The sequence below is a fragment of the Euprymna scolopes genome, chromosome 17 (assembly GCF_053919585.1).
Source record: "Euprymna scolopes isolate OS-2025 chromosome 17, ASM5391958v1, whole genome shotgun sequence".
NCBI classification, from domain to species: Eukaryota; Metazoa; Mollusca; class Cephalopoda; order Sepiida; family Sepiolidae; genus Euprymna; species Euprymna scolopes.
The window spans coordinates 111376074-111398172 of record NC_136498.1 but is presented as its reverse complement, the minus strand read 5'-3'; the positions used below and the strand labels follow the sequence as shown (position 1 = coordinate 111398172).

The 22099-nt window shown below is 34.1% G+C and overlaps 1 protein-coding gene across 1 annotated transcript in view; it reads right to left on the bottom strand.

Moving 5' to 3' along the window:
- The window catches only part of LOC145296884 (uncharacterized), a 175686-nt gene that overhangs the window by 99767 nt on the left and 53820 nt on the right, over window positions 1–22099 (bottom strand). The window contains exons 5-7 of the mRNA XM_080143030.1: window positions 21272–21438; window positions 17757–17914; window positions 1661–1802 (exon numbers count right to left, since the gene is read on the bottom strand). Of these exons, the coding sequence (XP_079999156.1) occupies window positions 1661–1802; window positions 17757–17914; window positions 21272–21438 (467 nt within the window). The remainder of the gene's footprint in view (window positions 1–1660; window positions 1803–17756; window positions 17915–21271; window positions 21439–22099) is intronic.

Sequence of the window (22099 nt, the reverse complement as noted above, 5' to 3'; positions counted from 1 at the left end):
CACCCTCTGTCTTTAAATATAGCATGCTAACTGATTGATTGTCAGGCACAAGAGCAAATATGAAATGGTGACACTATTAGATGCATAAATCAAACTGTTTTCCCCTCCCCCTATTCTGATCTCTCTCTCTCTCTCTCTCTCTCTCTCTCTCTCTCTCTCTCTCTCTCCCTCCCTCTCTTTAAGAGTTCACTGTTGGGTCAGCCAAAGGCAACAACAGAAAAAAAAAGCGAAAAAGACACATTAAGATTTCCGTTCTTTCTTTCTTGCTGGTGAATATAAAAAATGTGCTTGTAACTAAATTAATACCCAGTAATTTGAATAGCAGTATTAGGACTTCTAACTATGAGGTAAGAATTACTTCTCTTCCTGTATGCATCGAAAATAAAATATTGATCAGGATTAAATATGAAAATATTAAAATGTAAATTAGAAATTCAATGTTTACTTCTTTTTAACACAGACCAATATTTGCTCTGTATACTGACGGAACAAATTTTATTATAAAGCTCGTAGTAAAAAAAAATACTGATCACAAGCGTATAACAAAAACACACAAAAAAGGTTTATACATAAGATGGAGTATTATTAGCCAAACAAAATTGAGAAAATAAAGCAAAAATTTATTTTTGATAAAAAATATTTTTCCCTGTGAATAAATGTGGTTGTTCAAAAGTAAATCCTTTTTTTGATAAATGATTTTAAAATAAAATTAAAATGTTCAAAACGTGACATGTATCAACAATTTCAAATATCTGGTTAATTTGAAAAAGTTCAAATGGGAATAAAGATGGCTGGTTAATTTTAATGCATTGAAAATCAAGCTTCTATCCTTTCATCGTAATTGCTCCGACTCCCATCACGCCTCAACCACATCACAATTGAACTGAATGGCTGTCGTCCTTGGGGAAGCTTTATGTCTTGACAAGCTTCTGGGACTGACCTTCACTCCTGATCTAAAATGGAACATATACATCAAATCTGTTGCCAAGATCACTGGAAAAATGGTTGGATCACTCTACCGCTCCAGTAGGTATCTACTTCCGATGCAATCCTCTAACTGTATAAGAGCCACGTACGCCCTAAAATGGAGTACTGTTACCACATCTGGGCAAGAGGTGCTCAGCGCATCCTATTCAGCCTTAATAAAGTTCAAAACCAGCTTCAAAACATAGTAAGTGATGCCCTTTTCTCTTCCTTGCAACCTCATTCCCACAGAAGAGACATTGTGAGCCTGTCTCTGCTCTATCGTTACTTTCATGGCAAGTGCTCAACTGAACTCCAATCTATGGTTCCGCCATTGCCAAACTTTCACAAAAAAACACTCGACTTTCTACAACCACTATATATGACCCCCCCCCCACACTCTCTAACTAAATCTCAATGCAGATTCCATGAACAAAGCTTCTTTCCAAGAACTGGCCGCATGTTCCGCTGGCTAGCTTCCTGATTAAATACAAAACGATAGCATTCAAATCCAATGTAAACAAATTCTTGTTGAGCTGTCCCGATAAATAATCAAATTCTACCCAATCTATAGCATTAATGATTACTATACTACAACCTTACATATGTTAACCCTTATCCTCGAGTGACCTTCAGGCCTTGATAAGTGGTGATTCCTAAGTAGAAAAAATTAAAAAAATAAATAATACCTACTCACCTGATGGAAGTGTCCTTGCCTTTCGAGTCAGCTTATCACTCCAGTACATACTTCTATTTAATTTCACTTCCACATCGATTGTGTACATCGTATATGGCACTAAATTCCGCAGAACGGCTTCTTTTTTAGTTGTAGTGATAATCTAAATAAGATGAAAAAACAATCTAGATAATATTCTGCTTGTTTCTTCCTTGGTTAGTCTGTACGTTACGATTTGAAAAAAAACAAACCAAAAACAAATATTTGAAAGCTAAAATGTACGTTACGATTTGAAAAAAACAAACCAAAAACAAATATTTGAAAGCTAAAATGTACGTTACGATTTGAAAAAAACAAACCAAAAACAAATATTTGAAAGCTAAAATGTACGTTACGATTTGAAAAAAACAAACCAAAAACAAATATTTGAAAGCTAAAATGTACGTTACGATTTGAAAAAAACAAACCAAAAACAAATATTTGAAAGCTAAAATGTACGTTACGATTTGAAAAAAACAAACCAAAAACAAATATTTGAAAGCTAAAATGTACGTTACGATTTGAAAAAAACAAACCAAAAACAAATATTTGAAAGCTAAAATGTACGTTACGATTTGAAAAAAACAAACCAAAAACAAATATTTGAAAGCTAAAATGGACGTTACGATTTGAAAAAAACAAACCAAAAACAAATATTTGAAAGCTAAAATGGACGTTACGATTTGAAAAAAACAAACCAAAAACAAATATTTGAAAGCTAAAATGCTTCCGAAAAAGGCCAAATTCATGAAATTTGGCTTTAAAAAAGGCCAATCGTCAAGCATGAGAGTAACCTCTCTTTGATGTAGCCTCGTTTTGGAATATCATTATAATAATACTAGCAGACTGCTCGGCATTGCCCTGTTGTAAAATATGTATAAGTATTATATTTTAATTCATATAGAATCTGAGACATGTGCATACAAATATACAAATATTATCTATTTTCTAAATAGTTCATTTCTTGAAAGTAAAAAAAAATACTCGAATTGAAATCAAAACCAAAATCTAGTGAGTCAAGTACGATAATTATTATGCCAGCTTGACATGCCTTTAAAATGTGTTTACAAACCTATTTATTCTTAACATAAGCAACCTGTCATGTGAACGATTCATGCATGTGCATTCATGAAACAGTTGATAAACAGAGAAAAATTCGATGACCCCCCCCTTCCCATGATAATCAATTTTTCAATTTTAACCCCTTAGCAGCTCTTTTTTCTGGATGAAAACCAATTAAAAAGTTTTCCACATGTCTAAATATCCTGAATATACTAAATTTCAAGTCTGTAGATCAAAAATTCGTTGAGTATATAGGTTGAGAAGTGTACTCACACACACACAAACACATTCTCACTTTTATAGATATATAGATATGATCATTGATTGTAATATGGCGTGAGTAAGAAACTCATAGTAATTTTAACGTGCAGTGATTCTTTAAAGAATACGGAAATGTTACGCAAAGTGATGGAAAAGAAGCCGGAATGGAAAGGGCAATCAAAACAGAATTTGATCATTTTTGAAGCAGTTTATCCTTCAAAAATTGTAATTGGCTTTTTTCAAAGCATAAGATACGGATTAACTAAGGAAGGGCAAGCAGAATATTATAGAGATGGAGACAAAAATGCATCATTGCAGACTCCACCACAAGGAACAACAAAATATCTATATAATATTTGCATTTTGCTTTTACAAAGCATAACATAGTTATTTCAATGTGCAATACTTCTTTAGTGATGGTAAAGAAGCCGGAATGGAAAGGGACAATCAAAACAGAATTTGATCTTTTTTGAAGCAGTTTATCCTTCAAAAATTGTAATTGGCTTTTTTCAAAATATAACAATTATTTTAATGTGCAGTACTTCTTTAGTAAAGAAGTCTGAAAAGTTATATAAAAACAGGGAAGATGGCGGGAGGAAGGGCAAATGATAAGTAGTGGAATTAGCAAATGAGCAGAACAGGAGACTTTGATGGTATGGTCACATTGAAAAAAATTGATGAAAATTCTTGGGCTAAAAGATGTAAAATAGTTGCAGATCAATTCATAGGGGAAGACCAGGGAAAACATGGAAGGAAGTTATAAGAATGAGCTTGAGAGAAAGAAGCATAAATAAAGACCTGGCCAGAGATAGGTTCATTTGAAAGTTTATTTCTAAAGGCTAGGTACGGGCAAAAAATGGACGGGCAAAAATAGGGGGACCTAGTTTTGAAAGCCGATTTATCATAATTTTTTTGTAGGTTTCCGACCACTTTTTGATTGTATTTGAAAGATTAAAGACTAAAGTTAATTTCCTAAAGGAAAAAAATATTTGTACATGTGAAAAAAAAAAAAGTTATGAAAAATGTTTTCACGGCGAGCTACCCAATGCAGCTAAATTTTAAAGTTAAATAAATTCATTGTAAAAATTCTTTAAAAAGATAAATATTAGTTTTCTGGGTCTATTTCAAAGATAATTAGTAAAGTCCTAAGATATTGAATTAAATTAAAAAAAAAAACACCTTGTTTATACAAAATACAGCTTAATTAGCCCTCAAAAAGCAAGTAATTATGCCGTTCGGCAAAACACAACTGATAAAAGTTTGTAAACACGAATATACGGAGGCCCAAAATTTCACCCAATCAAAACGCTGTTTCAAAATGAAGTCATGATAGTAAAAGGAGGTAGGGGTGTCAGATTTCTTTTTTTTCTCCCCAGACGTGCATCCACACATTCCTATTCTGAACGTTTGTATCAATTTTTATCATTTTATAATTTAATTATTTTTTATGTACTGTTTTTAAATAAATATTTTTTAAATTATTGTTCAATATTATATAAAAATTATGTTATGCCAAAAGTTTCACATTCTTGTAAGCAAAGAAATTATTAAAATCTTGCATATAAAAATTGTGCAGAATTTGTAATTTAAAAAAAAAGTAGAAATATTTTTGCTATTATAATTTTTTTTGTGTAAAAATATTGAATAAACAATGCTTAATTTAAGATAGATCAGATCCCTAAAGTGGTTGAGCAGCAAATAAGAAGTCAGATAAGCATAGATAGTAATGCAGTTTGATTTTATGCGTGAGTGAAGTATTTAATACATGCTATATTTAAACCAAGATATAATATATTTAATACATGCTATATTTAAACCAAGATATAATATATTTAATACATGCTATATTTAAACCAAGATATAATATATTTAATACATGTTGTATTTAAACCAAGATATAATATATTTAATACATGTTGTATTTAAACCAAGATATAATATATTTAATACATGCTATATTTAAACCAAGATATAATATATTTAATACATGCTATATTTAAACCAAGATATAATATATTTAATACATGCTATATTTAAACCAAGATATAATATATTTAATACATGCTATATTTAAACCAAGATATAATATATTTAATACATGTTGTATTTAAACCAAGATATAATATATTTAATACATGTTGTATTTAAACCAAGATATAATATATTTAATACATGCTATATTTAAACCAAGATATAATATATTTAATACATGTTGTATTTAAACCAAGATATAATATATTTAATACATGTTGTATTTAAACCAAGATATAATATATTTAATACATGCTATATTTAAACCAAGATATAATATATTTAATACATGTTGTATTTAAACCAAGATATAATATATTTAATACATGTTGTATTTAAACCAAGATATAATATATTTAATACATGTTGTATTTAAACCAAGATATAATATATTTAATACATGTTGTATTTAAACCAAGATATAATATATTTAATACATGTTGTATTTAAACCAAGATATAATATATTTAATACATGTTGTATTTAAACCAAGATATAATATATTTAATACATGCTATATTTAAACCAAGATATAATATATTTAATACATGTTGTATTTAAACCAAGATATAATATATTTAATACATGTTGTATTTAAACCAAGATATAATATATTTAATACATGTTGTATTTAAACCAAGATATAATATATTTAATACATGTTGTATTTAAACCAAGATATAATATATTTAATACATGTTGTATTTAAACCAAGATATAATATATTTAATACATGTTGTATTTAAACCAAGATATAATATATTTAATACATGCTATATTTAAACCAAGATATAATATATTTAATACATGTTGTATTTAAACCAAGATATAATATATTTAATACATGCTATATTTAAACCAAGATATAATATATTTAATACATGTTGTATTTAAACCAAGATATAATATATTTAATACATGCTATATTTAAACCAAGATATAATATATTTAATACATGTTGTATTTAAACCAAGATATAATATATTTAATACATGTTGTATTTAAACCAAGATATAATATATTTAATACATGTTGTATTTAAACCAAGATATAATATATTTAATACATGCTATATTTAAACCAAGATATAATATATTTAATACATGTTGTATTTAAACCAAGATATAATATATTTAATACATGCTATATTTAAACAAAGATATAATATATTTAATACATGTTGTATTTAAACCAAGATATAATATATTTAATACATGCTATATTTAAACCAAGATATAATATATTTAATACATACTATATTTAAACCAAGATATAATATATTTAATACATGTTGTATTTAAACCAAGATATAATATATTTAATACATGTTGTATTTAAACCAAGATATAATATATTTAATACATACTATATTTAAACCAAGATATAATATTTTTAATACATGTTGTATTTAAACCAAGATATAATATATTTAATACATACTATATTTAAACCAAGATATAATATATTTAATACATGTTGTATTTAAACCAAGATATAATATATTTAATACATGTTGTATTTAAACCAAGATATAATATATTTAATACATGTTGTATTTAAACCAAGATATAATATATTTAATACATGCTATATTTAAACCAAGATATAATATATTTAATACATACTATATTTAAACCAAGATATAATATATTTAATACATGTTGTATTTAAACCAAGATATAATATATTTAATACATGTTGTATTTAAACCAAGATATAATATATTTAATACATGTTGTATTTAAACCAAGATATAATATATTTAATACATGTTGTATTTAAACCAAGATATAATATATTTAATACATGCTATATTTAAACCAAGATATAATATATTTAATACATGTTGTATTTAAACCAAGATATAATATATTTAATACATGCTATATTTAAACCAAGATATAATATATTTAATACATGCTATATTTAAACCAAGATATAATATATTTAATACATGCTATATTTAAACCAAGATATAATATATTTAATACATGCTATATTTAAACCAAGATATAATATATTTAATACATGTTGTATTTAAACCAAGATATAATATATTTAATACATGCTATATTTAAACCAAGATATAATATATTTAATACATGTTGTATTTAAACCAAGATATAATATATTTAATACATGCTATATTTAAACCAAGATATAATATATTTAATACATGCTATATTTAAACCAAGATATAATATATTTAATACATGCTATATTTAAACCAAGATATAATATATTTAATACATGCTATATTTAAACCAAGATATAATATATTTAATACATGCTATATTTAAACCAAGATATAATATATTTAATACATGCTATATTTAAACCAAGATATAATATATTTAATACATGCTATATTTAAACCAAGATATAATATATTTAATACATGCTATATTTAAACCAAGATATAATATATTTAATACATGCTATATTTAAACCAAGATATAATATATTTAATACATGCTATATTTAAACCAAGATATAATATATTTAATACATGTTGTATTTAAACCAAGATATAATATATTTAATACATGCTATATTTAAACCAAGATATAATATATTTAATACATGTTGTATTTAAACCAAGATATAATATATTTAATACATGCTATATTTAAACCAAGATATAATATATTTAATACATGTTGTATTTAAACCAAGATATAATATATTTAATACATGCTATATTTAAACCAAGATATAATATATTTAATACATGCTATATTTAAACCAAGATATAATATATTTAATACATGCTAGACAAATTAAAGAGAAGTATCTTGGTAAGAAGAAGGACCAGTATCTTGCTTTTGTAAATTTGGAAAAAGCTTTTAAAAGTGTCAAAAGATGTTATCTGATGGGCATTGTGTAAAGTAGGAGGAAGCGAATAATTGAAGCTTGTTGAAGCAATGTATAGAAATGCTCTAAGTTATGTAAGAATTAACAGCACGTTCAGTTAAAGTAGGAATTGTTTTTTGCATTTGTGTCTTAGAAACATTATCCAGGATGTTTTGCATGGGTTGTCAAAAGTGATACTGTACACTGACGATTTATTACTTGTATGTGAGACAATGTCTGAATTCCAATCCTTGTTTTATCGTTATTTCCATGGCAGGTGCTCGTCTGAACTCCAATCTCTGGTCCCCCCTCGCCAATCTTTCACGAAAAACACCCGTCTAGCTGAATCCACTGTGAAAAATTTCCCCCACTCTATATCTGTGCCTAAATCAAAACGCGGATTCCATGAACAAAGCTTCTTTCTTAGAACTGCACGCCTGTGGAACTCTGTTCCGTCTGCCGGCTTCCCACCAGACTACAACTTGGATGTCTTCAAGTCCAATGTTAACAAATTCCTAATGAACCGCCGCCTTAAGTAAACACTTCATCAAATCTCCACACTAACGTAATGTACTTGCAATAACCCTTATCCCTGAGTGACTTCCGAGCCTTGATAAGTGGTGGACACTGTGTAAAAAAAAAAATGTATGACTTGTTTGTTGAGTTAAACCCATGTAGAAAATGTGATAGTGTGGTTTGGTTTGGTTGTTGTATGGCATATCAACCCTTTTTGGGTTATTTAATGCCGAATCCCGTAATTTTGGAAATAGTATTCATGTTGTATCTTGTTATCTTGTAGAATGTTTTCATTCTTCAATCTTTTTGTATCTTCAATCGCTAGTTTGTAGTGTTTGGTTTGGTTGTTTTGTAGTGGATTTTATCGCTTTTGTTTCCTGCCCTGCAAAACATGAATGAGTTTTGCAATGAGAGAGGGAAAACAGTTACACTATTAACGTTTGGTACATTTTAAGTTAGGAAAGCAGTCAGGAAGTGAGGGAGATAGAAAGAGAAAGGAGAGATGGGAAGAATGAAAAAGGGGAAAAAGTAGGTTGTTGTTTTAGTTTTTGGTTTTGCAGAATATAATTAAGTTTTGCAAAAGGAAGTAGAAAACAAAAAACATCAATGTTAGGTGCATTTCGTCTCAGGAAGCCAATAAGAGAACATGATAGAAACATAGATTTGAGAATATATATTACCAAAGGTAAAATGATAATCAGTGGCTGTTGAAAGACCCCAGAAAGACATAAGCATAGATGGAATGCAGTTTGGTTTTATGCCTGAGCAAAGTACAACTAGGGATACATTTATCCTGAGATAAATGCAAGTGAAGTATCTTGGTAAGAAGAATAACCTGTATTTAGATAAATTTTAAAATCACTAATATTCTTATATAGCCAATGTGATTGTGCTGTATATACGGCACAGTTATGTTGACACACCGGTTCTCACCAGATCACCGAAGTTAAGCCTGGCCAGTACCAGATGGGTGACCATTTGGGAAGGCGAGGTGCTGTTTGTACAGCGAGGTAAAATACCAGATTGAGAAACTGGTGCGGTTTATCCTTCTCTCGAGGGTAGATGGGACTCTTAAGGTACCCCATCTAGTGATGGCTTAACGATAAAAAATACCCTTGATAACCCTGGCGAAGCATCTAGTATTCAACTACCGACAAGATTTGAATTACACTACAAACTCGTATAGTGAGTTCAATCTCGGCTACGGCCATGCTGGATGCATAGTCGTTTTAGCGCGGCTCGGCACTCTTTCAGGAAGGCTGAATCTCCCCGCGGCCTGCGACGACTCTCGATAGCGAGGTCGAGAATGAGGTTAGAAAAGGCGGCAGTGATCATGGGGTGCCACGGTTGATCATCTTAAAGGTAGTGGCTAAGGAAGACCAGCTTCTCGGCGTCTCGATGGCACTTCAAGTCCGGCATTCCCAAACCTCCCTTACACGGACGTTGAATACAGACCTGTCTGCTCACCCAGTGTCTTCCTCTGTCCCAAAGAAGCAAGGACAAGAGTTCGACAAGAGCTGTTAGGTGTTGTGCAGGCAGAGGAAGTATGGCCAGTCGGTAAAGGATAAGAAAGGAAAGTTTCCTAGGAAGCCACGCGTTGACTGCAGCCTCCACCTTTGACCGTACTTCTGACCAATTCTTATCAAGCTGGAGACCCGGTCCGAACCACACACTGGGGATCCGAACCGGGTCATCCGTCCAGTTGAAGGGTGCCGAGAGGTTTGCGTTGCCACTCCAGGCACCCAACTGCAGTCCGACCGACTTACTGCGGTTTATCTTGGCCCCCGTGATTCTTTCGTATTGTGCAAGTGCCTCCGACACGATCTTGATGTCTTTGCAGCTCGACACAAAGACCGTGACATCATCGGTGAACACGGATACCTTGGCAGCCGAACCGCCAGGCAGAGCCATTCCACACAGGGCTGAATTTGCCTCCCCACGTCTCAGCTTGCGGAGCAGAGGCTCCAAGGCCAGGACGTAAAGCAGGGGCGACAACGGACAACCCTGACAAACCGACCGAGAGATAACAAAGGGTTTCAAGCGCTTTCTGTTGACTTGCATCTTGGCCAAAAGGCCAAGAAAAGCTTAAAAAGCTAAGAACAGCATCTATTAACAACAGACCTTTGATCTTAACCAAAACGGCCAAGCACAAAAGTGTTACGGACAGATCGACAGACCAACCGACCAACGGAGTGACTTATAGAGTCGCTTGTACGCGACTAAAATTTTCAAATGCATTTTTCTTACAAGTTGAAATGTGTTCCATGACTATAAAATATGTATACGCTTTCCTAGAACTGAAGTAAATGACAGATATATTTTAAAATAAGCAGAAATATGATATAATAGAATAGTGTAAAAATTTTAAATTTAAAAATTAGAGTACTAATTGAAATAAAGCTCTCATTATGATATTTGTGAGGCCGGTCAAAATATTTGTAATCTTACTAATTTTCTGAATCCATTTCGAGACAGCCGCTTCCTTATGGGGAAACCTGTTTAACCTATCTTGTTTCCTCAGCTTCTTGAACCCAACTCAATTAAACTTAGTCAATCAGAAAATATTGTATCTTTAATCATTATATTGATGTATGTAAACATCTCACTAATAGTTTTATATATTTTATGATTTTTTTTTTTACATGGAGGTCACCACTTATCAAGGCCCGGGAGCCACTCGGGGATAAGGGTTATTGCATGTACAGTAATCAATGGGATAGTATCGTAATAATCGTTAGATTTGATAAAGTGTCTTACTTAAGGGGGGGCGATTCATCAGGAATTTGTTTATGTTGGACTTGAAGACAATCACATTGTAGTCAGGCGGGAAACAGGCAAACGGAAGAGAGTTCCACAGGCGTGCACTTCTAAGAAAGAAGCTTTGTTCATGGAATCTACGTTTTGATTTAGGCACAGATAAAGAGTGGGGAAAATTACTGAAAATTATTTCAGCTAGACAGGTGTTTTTCGTGAAAGATTGGCGAGGAGGGAACAGAGATTGGAGCTCGGACGAGTACTTGCCATGGAAATAACAATAAAACAAAGACAGGCTTGCAACGTCTCTTCTGTGGTAAAGAGGTTGGAGGGAAGAGAAAAGGGCACCCCCCCACTAAGCCACGAAGTCTATTTTGTACTCTGTCAAGGCAGGATAGGCTGTTTTTAGCAGCTCTTGCCCAGATGTGGTAGTAGTACTCCATCTTTGGATGTACTTGGCTTTTATATAGATAGAGAATTGCATCAGTAGTGAGATATCTTCTTGAGCGGTAGAAGGATCCCACCATTTTCCCAGCGATCTAAGCAACAGACTTGATGTATGTGTTCCATTTCAGATAAGGGGTAAAGGTCAAACCCAGAAGCTTGTCAAAACATGGAGCCTCGCCAAGACAAGAGCCATCCATTTCAATTGATGCCAGATAGGGATCAGAGCATTGATGATGTAAAGATAGGAGCTTGGTTTTAGATGCATTAAAAGGAACCAGCCACCTCTTCCCCCACTGTACCACACACTCAAGATCAGAGGAAAGAGAATCAGACATAACTTTGTCATTTACGGCCTTTGATGTGTTGCCATAGGTGGTCGTGTCATCAGCATAGATGTCAACGAATGATTTAAGTATGTGTTTTGGGAGAGCATTGATGTAGATCAGGAAGAGAGTTGGGCCCAGGATGGACCCCTGAGGGACTCCAGCATTAATACTCAGGGCCTCTGATTTCTGCCAATCAATTACTACTCTTATGAGTCTATCAGAGAGAAATGATTTAATAATTGAGAAAACATTTCCAGTTATACCATAGCTGGAAATCTTGTGAAGTAGACCCTTATGCCATACCTTATCGAAGGCCTTTGATATATCAAGAGCAATTGCCCTAGAGGGGAAGCCTTTGTTGAGAGATTCACTAATCCTATGAGAGCAAATCTGCTGTAGATCTAGCAGAACGGAAATCATATTGCATGTCACTAAGAAGGTTATTTCTGCTGAGGTGGTTGACTACTTCTCTATTTAATATGGATTCCAGCAGCTTACTCATGACACACAGGAGACTTATTGGTCTGTACTGTGACGGAGATGACCTATCACCTGTATTCTTAAATACATGGCATACTGATGAGGTTTTCCAGGGTGTTGGAAAGCACTTCTCCTTAAGACAACACTTAAGCAGTTTTGTAAGTATGGAGACAAGTTCTGGTTGGAGCTTTTTCAACACTATAATTGGAATGCTGTCAGGGCCAGTTGCTTTACTGGAATCAAGGTTCTTGATTAGCTTGGCGACCTCACACAGATATTTGTATGTTGCATAGCATGTTGTCTGTTATAGGAAGAAATACAGGAAGTTCATGGCCTTCGTCGCATAAGGTAGAATTAGCTGCAAAGTTCTGGGCAAATAGTTTGGCCTTCTCTGATGCTGACGAGATGACCTCAGGTCCATTGATGATGGTTGGGATAGAATGTATGCTTCTATTCAGGATCCAGTTTGCAATTTGCCAAAACTGGTGGGAACCAAGCTGCTGCTCAGCTACTTTGGATTTAACGGAATGAGCATATAGCTCTCTTGCATTTTTTATTACTTTTTTATAGTGGTTGCTGGCAGTCATGAAAGCAGCTTTAGTCTCAGTACATCTATTACATTGGTAGCAATAGAAAAAAAAGCAGCACATTCTGGGGAAAACCATGGCTCAGGGGAAGCTGTGAGAAAAAGGTCTAGAAGGCTTGCATACTGACCGGTAGTGTCGGGCACATGGGTGGGTTCGTGAACAATCTGAGTGAGGTCATAGGCAATGGCAAAATCATGACAGAACCTCCCCTCATCATCTGTCTTATTTGAATGGGTCAGCCATTCCACATTATGGACATTGAAGTCACCGCAAATGTGAATGTTAGCCGAAGGATGAGCAGACAGGATGTGGTCAATTTTCTCAGATATACTCTTAATGATAGTAACCCCGCTGTTGTGGGGCGATAGAGGGCAAATATAAATGTGGTGGTGTAAGCAAGTGCAACCTGGAACCACATATAAGGTAGATTAGGGTCTTCTCTGGAGATATCCCTTCCATACGGAAAGCCATCTTTAACGTAGGCACATATTACATGCCCATGGCGATCTTGGGGGTCAGATTTAGATGTTAAGTTAAGAGTATCCTTTAATTATGAACTCATCTAGGGAAGTGGTCGGCCCTATGCCAGCTTTGCTTAGAAAGAATATGTCCAGTTTCGTCTCCTGTAATTAGGTTTCAACCTCTGGAAGGCTGGAACGTAGACCCCTGATGTTGGAGAAGGAGACATGGTAGGGGTCTACGTTGGTATTCTAGGTTTATTCGTGTTTTTTTTTTTTTTTGAGATATTTCATGTTGAGGTTTTGGGATTTGTGGAACAGGTCGACAGACTTGGCTAGAGCAGGACAGAGAGGGAAAGTAAGAGAGAAAAAGACAGGGATTTTTTTTTTTTTTGTAGCACATGATAGGATAAAGCTCTAACAATTACCCACTAGTATGGCATCGAGAGGCCCCACCAGAAACTACTGCATGGTCCAGAATCCATTCACCAAATGGCAATACAGCAGCCCCAGTACTTTGCACCTGCTGATAGGACAGCCTCTTTAGTAGTTAATCCAAGGTTCGAGTCTGACTATCAGGCGGATAACATCAACCCAGATGAAATGTTTACCTCCAGCACCCTTACTAGTGACATGGCGACAAGGATAGACATAGAAACAGAAAATTTCCAACATTTCAGGCTACTGTTCACAAAGTACTACCAACCTGGAAAGCAGCTTTTTCTTCACCCTTTGTCAGAAAAATCACTCATTGGAAATGAGGACTGAGGGACAAGAAAGGAGAAGCGAGAGTTACTGGAGCTGCCGATAACACATCCACAGTGCATTATCTATTCTGCATTAAAAAAAAATTGATTAATGATTAACGTAATTTGTGAAGCTGGTCAAAATCAAGGTACGATCAATGCTATATTTATCCCGAGATAAATGCAAGTGAAGTGTAACGTTGTCCGGGAACCAACACGTTGTAGCCTCAGTCACAAAGGAGACAAAGAATAGGAAAGAACTTTAACTCGTTTTTTTTTTGTTGTTGTAACAGCATTTGTTTCCTCATTCTCTCATTACCGCTGTGGCATCCTTCACGTGATCGTCTTTTCAAACATCATCCACACCTCTGTTTGGTCGCTCATCAGAGTGAGGGGGGCTAGTTATACAGCTATAGGGGGTTTGTCGATATTCACTGATGCCTCGTATCACAGTCGTAGCGTGAGCATAGATAAATATCTCCCAACCATTAACAAAAAAAATAAAAGGATGTCAATAATTAGCATTATTATGAAGACTGGTTTCAACATTTAATATAGAAATTTTTTGAAGAAAACATCACATTTTTAGTGTATTTTTTTATATGCGTGTGTGGCGTCGGCACACGAGAGAAAATTAAGTCATGAAATGATTCATGAGACGTTCATAGTTCTTGGAAATAAATGTTATATGTTTAGACTCATGTGAGGATTTAATATGCATTTCTTACATAGAGTAGATAGAACTTGAGTAATAACTGTAACAACAGATGAAAAGAGAAACACCTCCTCCGACTGAGGAAATCATGTTTTTTTTTAGAGACATTTGTTACATTAGTTAGTTCCAGTAACGTGATAATTTTGCTCCATAAATGTGTCGGATGTGACAAAAGATTATTTTGGGGGGAATTAATCCAGTGAGGTTTGAGCATTAATATTAGCTGCTAAAAACATATCTTTTCTTTTGTGTTTGCACCACGAGGCTTAGCCTGGGCCTAAAACCTGCAAACGGTTTGCTGTCAGCTCGCAGGGAGAAAAGAGGCAAAGAGAAAAAGACACGCAAAGTCATGGAGGATGGAGTCAGCGGCGAGTTGCTTACTCGTAAAACTGCATCCTGAACTGGTTTGGATTTTGCGCGCAGTGCCTTTTGTACGATTTTGGCTGGCTCCAGCAAAGGCTGTCAGAAACAGATTCTAGAAAAGTTTTTTTTTTTTAGTGTTGATTGGATAGATAGTGGATACCCTGTCATGTGACATAGTATTGTGCTACGTCTGCACGAAGAGGCATTGTTTAACTTTTTACTTCGACAGAATTTGCATGGGTGGATATGATAAATGTATGTGTAACTGTACCTTATGTGATACTATAAAGGGGCCCTGGGGCGGATTTGAGCCACTAAGTGCTTAGAGGGGGGGGGAGAATAGACATTTATTCTTGTTCTTATCTTACTGTGTGTTATCTAACGGTTTATTTAACAGACTATTATCTTCTGATCCCTTAATGTCTATTTACTTAACAGCCCGTGACTCATCTAGCAGTCATAGGTGTGTGTGTGTGTATGTGTCAAACATAATGCACATACACATGATGACATACTTGTCTGCTGCTGGCCGTTTCTGTCTTTTGGCCACTGCCTGGGTGTTAAGTTTTGAGACATTGTGTTGAACAAAGATGGCGGCGTAGTTCAGATCAGTAACCAAGATGGCGGCGTAGTTCAGATCAGTAACCAAGATGGCGGTGTAGTTCAGATCAGTAACCAAGATGACGGCGTAGTTCAGATCAGTAACCAAGATGGCGGCGTAGTTCAGATCAGTAACTAAGATGGCAGCGTAGTTTCAGATCAGTAACCAAGATGGCGGCCAAGAATTAAATGCGGTCCGTGACGTAGTAAACGGCGAACTGATTGAATCCAAACTTTGACAATTTTTATAATCTTCTGATCCCTTAATGTCTATTTACTTAACAGCCCGTGACTCGTCTAGTGGTCATAGGTGTGTGTGTGTGTGTGTGTGTTAAACATATAATACACATACACATGATGAACACATGATGACATACCTGTCTGCTGCTGGCCGTTTCCGTCTTTTGGCCACTGCCTGGGGGATTCACTAACGTTTTGGGGAAATGGGTTTTGCTATAACAAGCACACATGCAAGACACACAAGACAATGCATGTTTTTTATATTGATTTATTTCACTCCCAGGTATCTCGTCTGCCACAGTATGGAGTGAAATTGACGATCTCAAACTTATGACATTTCTCTGCATCCATTTGGAGACTGTCGCTCTCTTATGGAGAAACCTGTTTAACCCATCTTGCTTCCTTGGCTTCTCGGACCCAACTCAATTTAGCTTTCTCAAACCAGAACACCTGACATATCACGTCACATCACGACCCTGCTTGCATAGTTCTGGTGCAAACTGACCAGTCAACTAAGTTTGATACACGTCACAACAAGACCCTTTGATCCTTTCTGCACCTGCCTGCTTGCTGAACTTATTGTTTTCCATGATCCAATCTCTGTTGTCTCGTCTACTAGATAGATAATTAGATAGATAGATAAACAGATAACTAAATAAATACTTTCTACTCTGTGTTGCTCCACTATTACCTAACAGTACCTTGGTAAGAAGAAGAACCTGTATTAGGATGAATTTTAAATCACTTATATTCTTATGTATTTGAATACTTAAAAGGTTACTATAAAAATTTCAAAATGATATGAGAACTGTGAGTGAGATGAAGAAGAGTAAGAGAAGCTGTATGTAAAATAAAGAAGGGTAAGAGGCTGAAGGCTGTAGATAAAACAAACATTAAGATGATCACCAACTTGACAAATCAGCTGATAAAAGAAGAGGTTATCGAGAATTGACACAAGTGTAAAGAGGAAGCATTTCATAAAGAGATTTATATACGTTTTAAGTTGATGGATCAGCTCTTAAAATGGATTCAGAAAATAATTAAGCAGCAAATAAGTTAGATAAGCTGGAGGCCAAAATGAAATACCCCACAAATGAAAAAAAAAGATATACAAGTCTACAAGTAAATTAATTAAGAAGAAGGCGGCCCTGAAATGGTCCCTATTCTCATCTGATGACCCGACATTAACTGGAAGCCAAAATGAAATGCCCCACAAGTAAAAAAAGATCATAAACACAATTATATACAAGTCTACAAATGAATTAACTAAGAAGAGGAAGGCTCTGACACGGTCCCTATTCTCTCCTGATGACCTGACATTAAGTAGAAACAGAAATTATATACTTCACAAGTGAAAGCAGCTGAAAAACATGATTATAGACAAAGCCTACAAGATAAGCTGTTTCTTTCAAAATACAATATCTTCTGTTGTCCACTTGGTTCATGGCAAATTTTTGCTACAGTTCCGCTTGTAAATTTTATTTTACAAATGAAATGCAATTTGGTTTTATGACTGTGCACATTGATGTAAATAGAATATATATATATAAACTAAATATTAAGAAATAAAAACATGTCTTATTTATTCAAATTACTTTGCAGCCAATGATTGAACGTAAAGCAAGAAAGAGTTACCTACCTTTGCTGTGTCATCCCATTCCGACTTGTACATTATTCTGTATAAAGAATCATTCCCGGCAACAATATGATCGTAGTTACCATGATCCGCAAAAAACAAGTTTAGAGTTTGGCTGCTATTTGCTGTTATTTTCATATCCATCAGTTTTCCGAGTTGATCTGCAAATATGAATTGAAATGATGTATTGCCCATTGTGTCTGGTCTAGCAAAAATATTTTCACCTTGTGGGGATGTATTTACTTGTTTCCCACTGCAAGAACTGTGATAGTAGGGTCGGAAAGTAGGATTGAGAAGTAGGCGCCCCAAAGAGGGGTACTCTGACCTGCAAAAAGTGCCTGAGTAGCCCCGTCAGCATTTCCCAGTAAGGGCGCCTGAGGCGATTAGCTATAAAGTCAAAGAGAGATGGCAAAGTCTGGGAGAGTAGACCTCCTAGAACTGCACGAAAACAGCATTACACCACAACCAACAGAGACTAGGTTATTACAGGAATGATCTAATCTCTAAGCCATAAACAAAATAAACACATTTTTTCTAATGTTTAGTTAATTAAAACTTTTACAAAGAAATTGCTTCCTTCTTTTTAAATAAAAGTAAATGCTTAATTATTAATAATTAATTAAGTCTGTTAAAAATGAGAAAAAGTACTCCAAACAATTAAAAGTTTTAAAAGGTCACTTATTGATTCAACAAATGAAAAAGGTGTCACTGTCATACAAAGCAAAACAAAAAGAGTAGGAAGTAAAAGTCAGCCAAACCTTTGTTTGAGAGAAGCTCTACCATTGGCTAATGAAAACATTAACATGTAGGCAGCAATAACAATAAATCTGATTGAATTGCTGGCTTAATTAAACATCATGTGTATATAAAAACACTTGGTAAATGAATTCAATGCTTTTAGCCTGACGATTCCCAATGAGAATGAAATGCAGAAAATTCTGTGTGGCTTACTTTTATTAACTAGCTTGGGTGCCTGGCGTTGCCCGGGTGTTTGGAGGTGTATGTTGAGCAAAAAAAAAAGTGGTAGTAGGCAGGTCGGCTCGAACCCATACTGCGAAGGAGGAAAAGAACATAAAAAAAAAATCTGATGTCTTTGCTGTTGCGCCCATCACTATGACATAGGTTTAAATTAAGGCTAGACAATCAAAAGGAGAGGATGACTTTCGTAAACATTGGTGAAAAAAAGTGACCCCCTCCTTGTAGAAAAGTGCGCAGTTGAGGGTGAAAGAGTTAATGTTTCTAACCAATTTTACGATATTTGCCGCCCGAAGAGTCGAGCTTCAAAACAATACCAATCTCGTGAAAATCCGTCACCTCCGTTGAAAGTTTTAGGCAGACATACAAACATACATTTAAACAGACAAGTGAGATTTATATATACACTAGACTACCCGTGACCCGTTGGGTCAGTATGTTATATTAGCTATGGAATTCATGTATGAGCGTGACACTCGTAACGTAAAGAAAATAGTTTTCTTTTGACATAACAGAAACATTTCTATGAAAGTATATTAAAATGAAAAAAGAATATAGATAGATTTCTATGAGTTGTTTATTTTTGAGAAAAAAAACTTGCAGCCATTGAATTATAAGTGGTTTGCCATACTTATAGGTAAATGCACACTGAACAGATACCATAATACTTAAAGTTAAATTCACATTTTGATATATCTTTTAATTTAAACACACACAAAAAAATAATGCGATTGTGAAAACGTATACAGTAAAACAATACGTTTTATCGTCACATGGATTTATTATTTGCAATGAAAATTAAAAAAAAAAACATATTTTGCGGTTATTTATTTATGTTGGTAGTGTAGAAGAAAATGAATGAATGTTTTTTAAGAAAGGCGTATTAAAAAATGGAGAATAAAAAAGAAATTGAAGGCAGTGGTTAAATTTCTGTTGTAAAATGCTCTTATGGTTGTCAATGGGTTAAAGTAGATTTATTTGTAAGAAAATTGCGTTAAAATAACTTAAACATAATATGGAAATGAACAATGTAAAAAAAAATGCAGAAAGTATTAACAATTGTTTATTTGGATAATTTAAGCGTGAAAAAAAACAAAAAACAATTGGGATGCTGAAAACATACACAGTAAAACAATACGCTTTATTGTTTAATTGATTATTTGTTTATGCACGCATGTGCAACCGGAAGTCGTAAACCGGATGTTGGGTTACAAAACCCGTCACAAGGTTATTTGAGTTTTATAATTATATAGATTAATTGATGAAGTCTTTTTATTTTTAATCTAGAAAAAATTATAATCAGTGTCAGATATTCAATAGTTATCCTAAAGGTTCATACAAAAATATCTGGCCAAAAAGTCCAGTGTTAAAAAAATATTATCAAGTGAATCAAATTATTTTAGGTAGAATTACTCTCTGGTGGCAGGTTTGTTTGAAAAACTTTTATAAGATTGCTATAACTCTATAAAAAAAAAGCCTTCATCAATTAATAATCTATATAAATCTCACTTGTCTGTTTAAATGTATGTATGTATGTATGCATGTTTGTATGTCTGCCTAATACTTTCAATGGAGGCGACAGATTTTCACAAGATCGGTATCATTTTGAAGCTCGACTCTTGTTTACGTTGGACTTGAAGACAATCAGATTGTAGTCAGCTAGAAAGCAGGTAATCGGAAGAGAGTTCCACAGGCGTGCAGTTCTAAGAGAGAAGCTTTGTTCATGGAATCTGCATTTAGGTTTAGGCACAGATAAAGAGTGTTGGAAATTATTGATAGTGATTTTGGCTAGACGAGTGTTTTTCGTGAAAGTTTGGCGAGGGGGACCATAGATTGAAGCTCAGCTAATGAAAATGCCATGAAAATAACGATAAAGCAGAGACAGGCTCGCAACGTCTATTTTGTGGGAAAGAGGTTGTAGGGAAGAGAAAAGGACATCCCCCACAAGGCTACGAAGTCTATTTTGAACTCTGTCAAGGCAGGATAAGCTGCTTCTAGCAGTTCCTGCCCAGATGTGGCAACAGTACTCCATCGTTGGCTGTACCTGGGTTTTATATAGGTAGAGAATTGCATCAGGATGAGATATGTACTGGAGTGTTAGAAGGAGCTCACCATTCTTCCAGTGACCTTGGTAATGGATTTGATATATGCTTTCCATTTCAGGTCAGGAGTAAAGATCAAGCCCAGAAGCTTGTCAAAACATGGAGCCTCCCCAACACAAGCGCCATTCATTTCAACCGATGCCAGATTGGCATCAGAGCATAGATGGTGTAGAGGAGAGAGAATCAGAGAGAATTTGGTCGTTTACGGTCTTTGAGCACGGAAAAATAGAAAAATGTTATGTTAATACGATTAATAGTATGGTTTCTACTTCAGACCGACAGATCCAAAATCTCCATTAGAAATAGATATGTAAGTTCAACTTGTGTTCAATTAATTGGTTACAATATGTCATTTTCTTTTCGAATTGAATAACCCCAAAAAAGGATTATGCCAAAAAAACAAAAAAAAAAGTAAAAAAGAAAACAATCATCAAAACTTACAGATTGTTTTGCTTGCTTTAATTGTCCAGTTTCCGAGATCATGATAAGCTGAAAACTGAGTCTTGGAAATTGCCACACGAAAGTTATATGAAGACAACCAATTACACTCAATTTGACAAATTCTTGTATTATTGCAAAATTCAAATGTCGTTTCTCTCTGCGGTTTCCTGAAAGAAAATTGCAAACCTTTAAAAAAAAATAAAGTTGTTTTCAATTTCAGGAATTATGCTGCGGACAAGTTTTTGAGACAACGCTAAGAGATAATTATCTATATATATAAAAGCGAAAATGTATGTATGTATGTATGTATGCATGTGTGTATGTTTGTGTGTCTGCTAAAAACTTTCGACAAACTGAACAAAAATTTGACAAACTTGGTCTCATATGAAAGCCCTATCTTTTGCCTGACAAATATCGAAAAATTGGCCAAAAACGTTAATTTTTTCAACCTGAAATCAACACTTTTCTACAGGGGGGGGGGGGGTCATAAAAAACTGTCCTCTCATGACGAGATCAGTTCTACGCATGCGTTAGACGCCGTCATAACCTGATTTAGTTTAAATATTTGAAGAACTGGTACAATTTTAATATTGGTTAATTTTAATATTGAAACAGGCTTATATAAGCCAGTTTACACATGTTTTTTTTTTGGGGGGGGTTATTTTTCAGAAGTTTTAACGTTCGTTTTTCTGTTTTCTTTTTTGTTTTTGTTTTTTTTTTGGGGGGGGGGGGAAGTTATTTTTCAGATTTTTTAACGAAGCTTTAACGTTCGTTTTTCTGTTTCGCGTTTTCTTTTTTTGTTTTCCCCATTTAACATCGTTCGTTTGC